General features: G+C 41.0%; 1 protein-coding gene across 1 annotated transcript in view; it reads left to right on the forward strand.

The window, feature by feature from the left end:
* Positions 1 to 14900, forward strand: part of LOC138741473 (keratinocyte-associated protein 3-like) — a 40803-nt gene that overhangs the window by 12223 nt on the left and 13680 nt on the right. Inside the window, exons 2-3 of the mRNA XM_069895645.1 lie at positions 4948 to 5132; positions 14454 to 14513. Of these exons, the coding sequence (XP_069751746.1) occupies positions 4948 to 5132; positions 14454 to 14513 (245 nt within the window). The remainder of the gene's footprint in view (positions 1 to 4947; positions 5133 to 14453; positions 14514 to 14900) is intronic.

A 14900-nucleotide genomic window follows, 5' to 3' on the forward strand; every position in this document is an offset into this window, starting at 1 on the left:
CAGCACAGATCATTATTACTTGATCAGATTCTCTATCTGGGCCAGATGCTTTCCTCAGATTTATTCTCCTGAAGGCAGCATGCATGTCATCCTCAGATACAGACAGGATGGTATCATCAGGGGACGTGGGGATGAGGAGGGGTGGTTCTTTGCTGTTAGTGTCATCAAATCGGGTTTAGAGGGCATTGAGTTCCACTGGGAGAGAAGCTTTGCTGTCTGCTACTTTACCAATTTGGTTTTGTAACAGGTTATGGCATTTAGGCCCTGCCAAAGCTGTCAGGTGTCCCTTGTTCTTTCCATTTTCATCCAGAATCTCCACTTCGCCTGGGAGATAGCTTTTTGCAGGTCGTACCTGCTACTGCTGAACTGATCTGAATTTCTGGACTTAAATGCCTGGCTTAAATGGCTCTCAGCAGGTTCCAGATGTCATTGTTCACCCAGGGCTTCTGGGGAAAATCCTGAATGATTTGGTGGGGACACACTCATCCACAGCTATTTTGATAAAGTCTGTGACAGTCCTGGTGTAATCGTTCAGATTTTCTACTGAGTCCTTTAACAGTGACCAATTTGCCGACTCGAGGAAGTTCTGTAATCGCTCTTCAGCCTCCTGTGACCACTTTCTAGCTGTCCTGACCTCCAGAGCCTCTCTTTTTAGGCTCTATCTGTATGAGCCAGAAGGAGCACAACCCAATGATCTGACTTACCAAATTGTGGTCTTGGAAAAGAACGGTAGCCTTCCTTATCTTGATGTAGCAGTGATCAAGTGTGCTGGGAGCTCTGGTAAATAGGTTACATGCTGGTGGTAGTTAGACAGGCGCTGATGTACTTTCTTCACGTTCGGTCCAGAAAAGATTCTCCGAGATAGTGACTCCCAAGAACTTAAATTTACTCACTGATCCCTCAGTGATCAGTGAATCGTACACCCCTGGTTTTCTCTTCCTGATCTCCACAATCAGCTCCTTAGTTTTTGGTGACATTGAGTGCAAGGTTGAGTGTATGATCCAGGATGAGAATTCACAAGAGATTTGGCAGAAAGGTCATGATGCAGCAAACCATGTAGCAATAGGAAACTCCCTATGATGTCTGAGACTTGTGATAAAATGGTGTGAATTTTAAACATATGTTCATCCCATGGAGGCGAAAAGGGTGAATGGATGAAATACTAGGTCTACTGGAGTAAAAATGAGGAATTTCAAAAATACTCAGCAGGTCAGACATGTGCTGTTAAAAGAGAACCAGTTAGGATTAAAAAAACACAAGAGTTATTCAGAATAAAACCTGGTTTTTGGATAAATAATCGTATTATAAAGTAGAATTTAAACTAATTTATTTGTAATTTAATTTCATTTAGACTTACAGTAACAGGCTGTTTCGGCCTTCGAACCTGTGCCGCCCAATTCCACCCAATTAACCTACACCCCCGATAAGTTTTTTTGAATGGTGGGAGGATTCTGGAGGAAACCCACGCAGACACAGGGAGAACATACAAACTCCTTATAGACAGAGTCGGATTCGAGCCTGGGTCACTGGCGTCGTAATAACGCTGCGCTAACTGCTAAGCTAACTGTGCCTCCCCCTACAATATCCCATGTAACCTGTAGTTTGCATGCTTGAGCTACAATATTGTAGAAATGCTGGGTTTGTGCTTAATTTAGGGAGACTTCACTGTCATATTTGGGGCCGTGCTTTCATTTTAAGACAACATATAATAGTCTCTGGGGTTTAGAACTTGGAACAATAAGGAGAACCACCTATTATATTGCCTTCCATTTGATTATATTTCCACATGACTGATTCAGAATTCCCAAGAGTCAACACAATGATGTTGATATTACCCAGCATAACTCACACCATAACAGGACAGGAATATATCAAGGATAATAAAATAACAGAATATGCTTGCAGAAATTATTTCCCAACCATCGCAGTAAAATCAGTGAGAATAAATAAAGAGAAATATCCCACTGTGTTTTCATTTGAATAAAGGTTCCACGATCACAGAGAGCTCCTCAGACCACCAAGTCAGCTGTCAGGCACCCATTTTCATGTTCATCTTACCCTAACCCATTTTATTCTTTCCACATTCCCATCAATTCCCCAAGATTCTACCACTCACATAAACGAGGGGAAATTTACTCTGGCCTTTAACAGCACGTATTTGGGATGTGAGAGGAAACAGCAGTCAATGAAACCCACGTGGTCACAGGGATAACATAGAGAATCTTACACAGTCATTGGAGATCAGGATTGAACTCAGGTCAGTATACTGCCAGTGACCATGCAACAGGAACAAATGGAAGACGATCTTACAAAGCATTTACGTTTCTTTACCAAATGTAAAGCGACCAAGTCAAGGGGAATGAAGATATTTGGTTCACTGAAATGAATGCATTTCAGTGAACCAAATATTTCCATTCACTATGTTCAATTGCTTTCCTGACATGTTACTGCAGGTTCAAATTTGAGCATATTCTATTATTTTCTTCAGAGACTCAGACAGGAAAATCACATGTGTGTGAGCAGTCAAACAAATACAGGTTGAGAAGGGGAATGAAAGGTGACTCATCACCAACCTGAAAGGAAACCAATTAGATTAAACACCAGTGTTTGGAAGCAGATGCCTGTCTTCAAGAGAATCTCATAAACATACGTCACCCGAGAGTGCCTGCTGCGCTGATTTGATCGTGGAATTGGAGAGAAAACACTGCTCCACGGAGGATGCCTGCAAATTGGAATGTTTAAAAAAATCAAAAGGTTTAGAGAAATAGCTGGTAAACTGGAAACTGTAGCGAGTGGAGCAGTAAATAAAGCATAACAGAAGTTGTCTGTGTGCTGAACCGACAGAACTGTTTAATGAAATCTTTGCAGGAGTTTAATTACAGTTGGTGCGCTATCACCATCATCCGGCCTCTGAAGCCATGCGCCTCCCAGAGTTCTTCATGCCCCCCCCCCCGGCCATCAGGAACTCCTGATCCTGCGGGGGCCCGCAACTACAGATGTCGGTTTATCATGGAGTGGCTCGGTTCGCCACAATATGACGAGACACCAATGCCCCCGAGCATGAAACCCTGCTGAAGGTAGTAGACACAGCCCAGGACGTCACAGGCAAACCATTTTCCACCATTAAGAACATCAGCAGCAATCATCAAAGATCTACACCACCCAGCACATGCTCTTCTCTCACTGCTACCCCTCCACTATCAGACTCCCCAACAACAAACTCAATCAGGGACTTATTTAAGGACTCTTTATTTTGCAATTTATTGTTTGCTTATTTTTCTCCTCTCTGTTTTGCATAGTCAGTTGTTTACATTTGTTTATTTGTCAAGTTTATTGTCATCTGATTGTACAAGTACAACCCGACGACACAGGGTTCTCTGATCCTCAGTACAAATACATGCAGACACACAACCAGACATAACACAAATTCAGACAAATAATGTATATGCAGGACAATATCTTTTATTTACATCTGTACATATTTTACAATTTTTTTTTTGCATTGTCAATAAGTGTTAATTCTGCCAGGCCTACAGGAAAGAGAATCTCAGGGTTGTACGTGATGTTATGTATGTATGAAATCTGGAAGAAGAAGATTCAATATATTCTGCCTGGAGGTCAGTGACTAGTAGCATTCCACAGGGATCTGTTCTGGGACTCTGACTTCTTGTGATTTTTTAATAAATAACTTGGATGAAGAAGTGGAGGGGTGGGTCAATAGGTTTGTAGATGATATAAAGGTTGGAGATGTTGTGGATGGTGTAGAAGGGTTGTTTTTGGCCACAACTGGACATTGACAGGATAAAACATTGGCAGAGAAGTGGCAGATGGAGCTCAATCCAGATAAGTATGAAGTGATGCACTTTGGAAAGTTGAACTTGAATGCAGTCTATGTGGTTAATGACAAGATTCATAACAGTGTAGAGGGTCAGAAGGACGATGATTAATTATAATTTAATTCATCAGCTATATTTAACGCCGGAGAAATTAAAAAAATTTGGTCTTAGTAAGTTTGATTCTTGTTTTCGATGTGATCAGACGGCCAATACTTTTTTGCATACTGTTTGGCTTTGTGATCGATTGCAACAGCTTTGGAAAGGTATTCAATCTATTTTTAACAGTTTATATAATATCCATCTTGTATTAGATCCCGATATATTTTTATTAGGGAACATGCAATCATTAATTGATTTAGGTTTAGAGGATTATCAGATTTCCTTTATCTATTTAGCTTTAGTCGTGGCTAAGAAATGTATAGCACTTACTTGGAAAGATAAAAATATACTAACTTTAGATAAGTGGTATTTGGAAATGAAATTTTGTTTGACTATGGAAAGGATATCTTTTTCAATTCAGGATAAGATGTCTTTTTATAAGTTAAAGTGGACTCCGTTTGCTAATTATATGCATTTAAGTTTGATTTAAATATATGTTTAAGCGTGATATTTTAGTATTGATAAAAAAAATTTTTTGTTGTTAGAATTTTTTTTAGGTTAAGTTTTATCTCTTTTTTGTAAGTGGGTATTTTTTTTTCCATATATAATATTGTTAATTTTATTAACTCTTCACTCTTTATTTTGGGGGGAGGGTTGGACTAATTTTAAGTTAGATTACTAAAATTGTGTTACAATTAACGGGGGGGGGGGATATTTTGTGTAGTTTTCTGATGTAATATTGTAATCATACCATTTTAATTTTTTAAATTTTTCTTTAAATGTAATTCTCTATTGTATTCATGTTATAAAATTTTAAATAAAGTCTTCAAAAAAAAAAGAGGGTCAGAAGGACTTTAGGGTCCAAATCCATAGCTCTCTCAAGGTGGCTGAGCAGGTTGATAGGGTAGCTAAGAGGGATTATGGAATGCTGGTATTCATTAGTCAGGGGATTGAGGGAGAGATCACCGGGAGGAACACATTTCACGTGTATTTCTCTTTCTTCATGTTTCAGATAATTCGTTGGATAAAAAGCAGCTGATGAAGATAGGAATTGTTTTAATTATAACTGGCCATTTGAATTTCATACTTGGAGCAATTGTCCATGGAACAGTTCTACGACACACCAGTTTGCCAGGAAACAACATTACTGTTGAGTATTCTGTGACCAACATTTTTGCTACGATCTCAGGAATATTGGTATGGTTAACCTATTTTTAACATCATTTTTATGTTGAAGCTTTTTAGAATGGTGATTATACTTCCAATTAATGATCATGGGAATATTTTCTTGGATGCACAAGGTTCAACTACATCAGAAACAAAATAAGCAGGGCAGGCAGCATCCATGAAGAGAAACACAAAAGTTAAAATTTCAAGTGAATGACCATGCGTCAGTGCTGGAAAGGTGAAAAGAAACAATTTATTTTGAATTGCAGAAAGGGGAAGGGATGCAGAGAACAAAACTAACATTTCTGAAAGGGTGGAGACCAAGGTTGTTCAGGTGACAGAAATGCTATTACTGCCAATGAGGAGAGGCCTGTGAATTATAGCTGTTCCCTCAGGAAGAGTGAAAATGAAGATAAATGAAGGCAGAGGAAGAAAATTAAAAACATAACAATAAAGTGCATAACACTGCAATTTAAGATAAATGGTATCCAGTAAATTAGGCAGCATCTATGGAGAAAGAAAAACACTGAGTTAATGTTCCATTTGGACGATCGTACATCATCAGCTTGGGCTTCTGAAATTTTTGTATTTTAAATCCCCAGGGTTGTAACCTACCTAGATGGACGATAAGGTTACATTAGACGTGATTGGAGCAATGTTAAGAAGTCAGAGATTGTGAAGTCAGAATGCGATGGAGAATTAAAGTGACTGGCAATTGAAAATTTATGGTTCCCTTTGTGAACTGAACAGAGGTCATACATACAGTGCAGCAGGGTAACAGGTCCTTCCAGCCCACAAGCCTGTGCCACCCAAATACCCCAATTAACCTACACCCCCTGTACATTTTGAAAGGTGTGAGGGAACCAGAGCATCCAGAGGAAACCCATGGGACAATGTACAAACTCCTCACAGACAGTGATGGGTTTGAACCCAGGTCGCCGGACCCCTGGCTGTATTTCATTTGTCCAATGTAGAGGAGAACTCATTCCAGTTGTGCAAACCAGGAAAGACCACTTGGGTCTCTGGATGGCAAAAAGGAAAGTAAAAGAATGGGGGTTTCCTATCCTATATTTCCATAGGGAAAGACCATGGGAAGAGGAGTGGCTGGTGGAACTGGGAGAATGAATCAGGGAATTACAGGGGAATGTTCTCATTAGAAATCTGAAAGGAGGGAATTCAGCAGATAGTGTGGGTGCCTCACAACTCCCACAATTCTGGTTCAGTTCAGATCTTCGTTGCTGTCCATATGAATTTTGCACTTTCTGCCAAAGACAACAGGTGTTCCATGGCAGAAAGGCAATGGTCTTTGGAAATTTACCCATTTTTTTGCACTTTGGTGGTTGAAGAGTCAGAATGGATTTAATGGGCATGGGGAAAATGAATAGACTACAGGGTACGAGGCAGAATGGAGTGAAACATGAAAATTTGCAGACATTGTGATTTTAATAAAAACACAAAAATGAAGGAGGAACTCAACCAGTCGAGGGGTCAGCCCCAAAATGTTGGATGTATATCTCCACCTTGTATGGTCACTGAGGTTGGAATTGACAGGATTCCTTTGCCTAGATTCAGTGGGCCAAATGGACTCCTTCTATGTCATATTAATATCTCAAATATAGAGGATGTAGAGGCTGTTGGGTTGGTGGGTGGGAGGAGAGGAGGTGAGAATAGAAGTGTGGAAAGTAGACCAAAAGCGGCCCATTCTGATAGAGGAAGGTGAAGATCACTGATTTGAAGCGTTAACTGTGTTTCCATTTCCATAAGTGTTGCTGGACCTTTGAGCATTTTCTATTTTTATTTCCAGCATGAGAAACAAATTTTAATTGTGTAAAAATCTGGTGATTACAATTTAAAAAAAGGCAGTGGCATCTAGCTGCCTAAAGATTAGTTGGTAACTCTCAATGGTTCGTTCAAGGGTCTGACCTGTTTCTGGAAAATTCAGCTGCATGCAAAATCCAAGGCATAGTGTGCCCCCGAATATCAGTGATCATGGGTGGGAATGTGTTGATGCTCTGAGAAGATGTTGGATCAGCTTGGGGGGATCTGTGAGCAAGGTAAAGGGATTCCTCAGAGGTTGTGAGCTCTGAGTGGGCAGGAAGTGGGCTCCTGTGGAATAGGAAGAAATCCAGATGATAACCAGCCAAGGTCAGGTTTTCTGCATAATCTAGGACCTTCTCGAGCTGCAACTATTGGAAGTTGGCTTATTGGGCATTGTAAATATTTGCGTCTGCATGAGTGGCCCTTGGTGCAGGGTACAGATACATGGTTGAGACAGTGGCGTTGCCAGGTTTTGACATTAGGGGAAACAAGGGCACATAAAAAAAGGCTACGACCATAGGTTTTGCAATCAGTGTACAAAGGAAATGAATGTGGACACAAAAGGTTAGTTACCTATAATAATATAGTAATTAATATATATAATTTAGTCCAGTAGTGGATTAACTACCACCCGGGTCCCTAGGCTTAGTAAGGCTCCCCCTAACCTTGCCCCCCTCAGGCTTCCGGCAGGAACGGGGATGTCAGATTCCTGAAAGGGTTGATATAGACCACTTTGGAGACCCCTTCCCTAGGCTGTGCCACCATTGCGGAGCAGGCAGACTTGCACGACTGCTCACTCCCTCCACGCATCCTCGCTCAGTTTAAGGGCAGCAGCAGTCGTCCCCTCCCCCCCCCCCCCCCCATCCCTATGACATTGCGGGAAGGAGGTCCGTGGGCAGAGAGGCAAGGTGTTCTGAGCTAAGGCTCTTGATGGACTAACCCAAGAAGCTGTCCGTGGTTTAATGCTGGCTCGGCCAGAGGGAGAAGCATTATTTTCCTTCACTAAAAGAATACTTAAAAGCAAAGGTTAATGAGCTGCAGTCATTTTTGTGAGGAGGTCATGTGCTGCTCTCCTGCAGGCAGGATGAGGGATATCCCAGTTAAGTGCCAAGCTCTGGTCCCAGGATGGCGTGAGAGGGCCGTGGGCGTAGCCGGGCTGAAAAGGCACAAGTTTTGAAAAATATCCCCCCCCGGCTCCGCCCCCTTGGGTTGAGAACTGTGGGAGTGGTGACCAGATGTACATTGCAGAATACTGCACATCACCATTTGTCTGGGGTTCCTCATTCAAGAGTGCATCAGGTAATACGAACCAGAAATAACAAACACTGAATACATATAATTCACAGAACATCTCCAATTAGCAATTCGTTTAGATTTTCTCCAAAATTATATTGAGCAGAGGGCAAAAAAAAGTGATTCTGTGCAATTTAATTTCCAGTTATCAGAATACTGGGATTTTCACTCCCAACCAACTGAGTGGAGTTTGTTACGAGTCCAGAGGACCCCAAAACCTAGCAGCAATGGAAATTTACCAAGACAAATGGTTACTTAAACAAAAGTTGCTTTTGATTTTCTTTAAACATAAAAACAGGATCAAACTTTAACTTATTCCTATTAACTTAACCCCCTTCTAATTCTAAGTGCACGTGTATGTAATATGTATGTTCAGGAAAGTTATTTGTTTTAATAGTCCAATCATTTACTTCTCATTTCTCCAAGTTCACTGGTATCAGGCAATTCTTATACTGTGCACAGAATTTAATATTTACGAATTTTCACCAGGCTCCGGTGCTTCAAGTTAAATGGTTACCACTCAAAAAGGTTCTAGTTGGTTTCAGAGAGATATTTGTTACTCGTTGGACACACACAAACTGATTTCCTATGATCAGCCACTTCAGTGTCTTGCCAAAGAAACATGCCCCATCATGGGTTTTCCAAATGATAGTCTCTTCTTTCAGATCTCCACAGAGTTCCTCTTGTTTCCCCTATTTCAGGAGAAACATTCTCTAGCCAGCCATTTTCTCTTGTAAGGACTACAAGGGTTTTGAACAGGCTGAACACAGAACTCATAACCTATATTCAAAATGGGGTTTTCAACAAGCTTGCTAGCTTTCCATGTGACAGCCTCTAAAAGTTACTGCAGAACAGAATTCTCTCTCTTCCCCCCCCCCCCCACTTGTGAAAACCAAACAACCACTCCCAAGACTCCATATCCAATCTTTGAAAGGTCTTTATCAGCACTTGAGCCTGGGCTTCAATCTATTTGCACCTGCTTCTGAAGTTCCTTCCAAAACAGTTTAATTGCCTTTGCAAAGGCACTGGTATCTCAATGTCTCACTTTCTGCAAAGTTCTTGCATTTTAAATGAGATGTCTTTAGTGAAGTGACCTACACTAAACTCCCACAATCTATCTCTTTTAAAGACATATTTATATATAAAATAACCCGTAACAAGTTCCAACGGGAAAGTCTAGAAATGCTATGATAGCAGGGCAATACACAAACGTGCTGGACAAACCCAGTGGGTTACACAGCATCTATGGGAACCAAAGGGTCTGAGCGCAATTACTGGACCAATTGACACAATTTGATTTGAGTCAATGCTCAGAGATGGAGCTAATCCCTTCAGTAAACCCCAGCCTCAGACAAATAATGACAATATGTTGTCTTGAACTTTGCAGCTGGGGTCCAAAGTCTACCAAGAATTTGGAATCCACATTTTAAAAGAAAGGCAAACTTCCAGGTTATCACTGGTGGAAAAAAATGATATCAAGTGTCTCATTCTGTAGCCTGTATTGACATCTATTGAGGTTCTACATCTGGGGATCTTCAGCAAATCACATTTAAATGTTTTGTTTGGATAGATTAATAATACAGGTTTCCTATAATTGCGTTGACAGGGACACCTGCAGCAGGTGAACGTCACCACCTTTCCCATCACATTCCAGCCTTGAGACCCTCATGTGTGGTGATACTCTGAATGATCGCACTGCAAATGTGGAGTGCCTGGACTCATAAACTAAGGTCTCCATTGCGTTCAACGCTTGAGCACTAACTTGCCATCTGAACACCAATAAAATACCCTCCTCCTTAATATAACTAGCTCCCTTTGGCATAACAACAAACTATTGTACACTACTACACATAGCTCTCCAGAAAGCAACATTTGCAAAGGCACTAGTTGACTGACATAGTCAAGTAGAAAATTATCAGGAAGTGTTTGAATCAAAGCCAATGTCTACCAATTAAAACATTAAAGGTTGATTAAACTTCTGACTTAATTGACTCTTTATAGGATAAAACAAATAAACAAGGCTGTGATTAACTCAAACCATTCCTCATAACTGCCAGGTTGGTGATTTTTTTTAACCCTCTTTGTCCTCAGGATGTGTCCGATGCTGATTTGGTTGTATCTAAAATCCATCCCTCATTGATTGCTCTATGAGTTTTTATAAGGCAGGATAATTAGTAGAACCACTCTTTGCTTAAATGTTTGTATCATTGCAGTATTGAAGTAATAACGGTGGAAAGTGGTCTTCCTTTCTCAAAAGTAGTAATTAAATAAATGAGCTTATGAATTGATAAACAAAGGGCAGCTACTAAGGTTGGGATGGGGCCTCATTGACTATCAAAGTCATTCGGGAGCAGAACTACTAAACTTTGATTTAAGCCAGTCAGCTGGTAGCCAATCTTCGTCCAGAAGACTGAACCTGTGACCACGATGTGATCAGAGGGTGGATGGTAGATGAGCAGGTGAGAGGTAGAATCTGGTGTCAGCTGGAGGGTATGCGAGGAGAGAAAAATGGCAAATAGTATAACCACTGAGTCCTCAGTGGTTAGCATGGACTAGATGGGCCGAAGGGCCTGTTTTTATTTTGTATACAGCATTGTGCAGCCTTTCAAACATCTGCATTATCAAAAAAATTCCTTGGTAAGGCTGTTTAAATCACTTCCTCGGGTAGTTCAAGCATCATTAACTACCGAACTACCTTCATAACCAGTTTGTACATTGCTGTGTACACTCAGAGCAACTATGCCCTGCTCTAATTTCCATGACTTCATTCCGTTTTCCCCTGACACTTTCATCTGTTGCTTCTGCAGGCCTCAGTAAAGAAAAGCTCAATGGGAGGTATAAATGTCTAACATTCTGCCACTTTTCTTGACAGAGAATTAGAGGGATGGGTCAGTATGTTTGCGGATGTTACGAAAATTGGAGGCGCTGTGGAAAGTGTGGAAGGTTGTTGCAGGTTACAGTGGGATAGAGACAAGATGCAGAGTTGGGTAGAAAAGTGGCAGATGGAGTTCAATCCAGATCAGTGTGAGGTGATTCATTTTGGAAGGTCAAATTTGAAGCCAGAGTACATGGTTAATAGTCTGATACTTAACGGTGTGGAAGATCAGAGGGGCCTTTAAATCCATAAATGTCTCAAGGTTGCCATGCATGTTAATAAGGTAGTGAAGAAGGCCTATGGTATGCTGTGTCATTTGTCAGGGGTTGAGTTTGGGAGTCCTGAGGTAATGTTGCAGCTCTATAAATCTCTGGTGTGAACACATTTAGAATATTGTGTTCAGTTCTGGACACAGGAAAGATATGGAAGCTAATGGAGAGGGTGCAGAGGAAAATTACCAAGATGGTGCCTGGATTGGAAAATACATCTTATGAGGCAAGGTTAGCAGAGCTTTTCTCTTCAGAACGAAGAAGGATGAGAGGTGACTTAATAGAGGTCTACAAGATTATGAGAACCATAGATAAGGTAGACAGCCAGGACCTTTTTCCCAGGCCAGGAGTAGCAAAATCCAGAGAATATCAATACCTAGTGAAGTGGGAAGGTTTTGGGGAAACATCAGGGTTTTTTTTACAAGAGAGCTGTGGGTGCCTGGAATCCATTGCCAGGGATGGTGGTGGAGGCTGGAACAATCAGGGCATTTAAAAGATCCTTAAACAGACAACACAGTGAAGAAATAAAAATAGAGAATTTATGAGGTAGGGAAGGTTTAGTTATTTTTGTTAGGTATATATCACAACCTCATGGGCCAGAGAGCCCAAACTGTACTGTAATGTTCTATGTTCAATGCTCAATATAAAGACGTTTTGATTCAAAACTTGAAAGTCTACAAATCTGAAACAAAAACAGAAAATGCTGGATGCACTCATCAGGTCAGGCAGTATCTGTGGAAAGAAGTTAGGTTTTCTGTTTAATGTCTGTTCATCTTTCCATGGATGTTACCTTACTTGCTGAGTGTTTCCAGCATTCTCTATGTTAAGGCCATGACATAGTGGCAGAAATAGACCATCAAGCCTTTCGAGACTCCCCCATCATTCAATTATGAGGTGATCTATTCTCCCTTTCAGGCCCACCCCCGGCCTTCTTTTTGTAATTTTTGATGCCCTGGCTAATTAAGAACCTATTAATTTCTGCCTTAAATACTCCCAAATACTTGGCTTCCACAAATGCTTGTGGCCACAAATTCTACAGATTCACCATCCTCTGGATATAAAAATGTCATTCTAACTTTACATTTTAAATTTAGGCATACAGAACAATAACAGGGCCTTCTGGCCCACAAGCCCATGCTGCCCAATTCACTGACAACTCTACATGTTTTGAAGGGTAGGCGGATACATGAGGACCCAGAGGGAAGACAGTCAGTGCCGGATTCGAACGAGGGTCGCTAGTACTGTAATAGCATGATGGTAACCATGCCCCATCTGTGTTCTATGTGGATCCCCTTCAATCTTGAAGTTGTGACCTCTTGTCCTAGACTCTCCTACCAGAGGAAACAACGTTTCTACATGTACTCTGTCTGTGCCTTTCCACATTTGAAATGTTAATTGAGACAATTAGTTAAGCAATTTCTTTCTGCCAAGCAGAGGGCTTTTCCTCCACATCTTGGGTGGCATGTGCATGTTGGCACCACCATTGGTGCAAATTCCCCTTCCAGTTACTCACAACCTGAAGTACATAGAAATGAAATGGCTTTCCTTTGTTAATCTTGGGCCAAGGTCCTAGAAAGACCGAGTAACAGGAATAGAAATACCTTCTACAGGAGACCATGGTATTCTTGGGGCAGTATAGTGATGCAGCTGTAGCTGGTTGCCTACAGTGAACAATTTCAATCCTGACCTCCGGTGCTGTCATGGTGGAGTTTGCACGTTCTCCATAATCACATGGGTTTCCCCAGTGCTTTTTACTGACAACCTTAAGACGTGCAGGTTTGTAGTTTAATTTGGAAATTATTCCTTGTGTCAGTCAGTGGATGTCAGGAAAGACACAGGAAGCTGATGGCTATGTGAGAGAGATTACGGGAAATAAGAAGGGGAATGGGGATGATTAAATTGTGGTGAGAACTGGCATAGACTTGACAGCTTCTGTATACTTCACAAAGAAATTAATTACTTTAACTGAGCAACAAAGTCATTGTCTTATGACTGTAACAAAAAAGAGCTTCTCCAGTTCCAGGAGAAAGTGCACAAATAATTTTATGGAGGTGTTCCTATCTTTAATATGCAAAGTTTGGAGAGAGAGAGAGAGAGAGAGAGAGAGAGAGAGAGAGAGAGAGAGAGAGAGAGAGAGAGAGAGAGAGAGAGGGGAGAGAAATCCAAGGAGGCAAGGAGGCAGTCAGATCTCAATTAGGAATGGATAAGGAAGACAGACCTTTCCTCTTCCGATTCCTAGGTCACATTCTAAATCTAGATTGTATTGGGATAGGCAAAAAGATACAGTGATGGCAAGGAGGTTGGTGGGCTGTTCTTTCTGATAGGAAAGGATTTACTGTATTCAGGAAGCAGTCCTCTGCCCCCTTCATCTGCCATATCTCCCAACTTTGGGAATCTTGGTTAATGAAGATTAAATCCTCAAGTTATGTTTAACTTAATTTACAACTGTATTTTAACACTGACTTGGCTCCTTAAACTAAATTGGCTCTTCACCCCAGAACTATTCAGTAAAAGTGGAGTCGGGTTTGAGATGGCAAAATTAATTGTTTTACTCCTCTTCCCTACTGCCATTTGAATGCTCTTTTTGTAAAAGTTATATAAATTCAGAGGGACATGAGAAAACTCTGGAGAAATCTCCCACAAAAATACTGGAAATTCACCCTGAACCCACAAAAAACTATTGTAGGAACACTGGAACGTGCATCAAATGTGCGAATCTCCATCATCATCTATCTTCTGATGTATGCTAAACTATTGTTTCCGTTTAAAAATTTTTAATTCAGACATACAGCACATTTTGGCCCACGAGTCTGTGCTGCCTAATTTACACCCCATTAACCTACATCCCCGGTACATTTTGAACGGTGGGAGGATACCAGAGCCCCTGGAGAAAACCCATGCAGACACAGGGAGAACGTACAAATTCCTTTCAGATAGCGTGGGTCTCTGACCCCAGTCTGGATTGCTGGCACTCTAAAGGTTTTGCACTAACCACCTCGCCGATAAGACCGCCTAATGTTGCAAATGGTTCTTTCTGTGCTTCATCAACTTGTTTTACTTCTGCCTTGTCAAGTTTCCCTTGTGAATATATTTCAGACAATTTGCACTGGAATTGCAGTGATTGTGCTGTCTGGGAACATGCCACAAACAACCCTGGTGAGTAAAATGCATTAGTTACGTGTCTGTCTCTTTTTATGCTGTATTATCTTTTATGAAAATACCCAGTCTTTACTAAAGCACTGGTGTTCTTCTCAAGGAAGATTTGGACTTTAGAAAACTAAAGTGGTTAGGGAATCTGGCCAAATAATAGTTGAAGAACGTTGTTGGGTGCGTTATTAAAGTGGAAAGGCTGCTAAGGTAGAATTCTGGAATAAGCAAGTATAGTGACTGAAGGCTCTGTCGCTATTAGTAAATTGAAACGAAAGGGGCATGAAATATAGCTGGAGTCAATAGCGCACACAATGCAAGCAGGGTATAAAGCTGAATGCCGCCTCATCACTCCTCGTGATTAAATGGCATCTTCTTCAGATGTACTTGCAAACA

The sequence above is a fragment of the Narcine bancroftii genome, chromosome 8 (genome assembly GCF_036971445.1).
Source record: "Narcine bancroftii isolate sNarBan1 chromosome 8, sNarBan1.hap1, whole genome shotgun sequence".
In the NCBI taxonomy this organism is placed as follows: Eukaryota; Metazoa; Chordata; class Chondrichthyes; order Torpediniformes; family Narcinidae; genus Narcine; species Narcine bancroftii.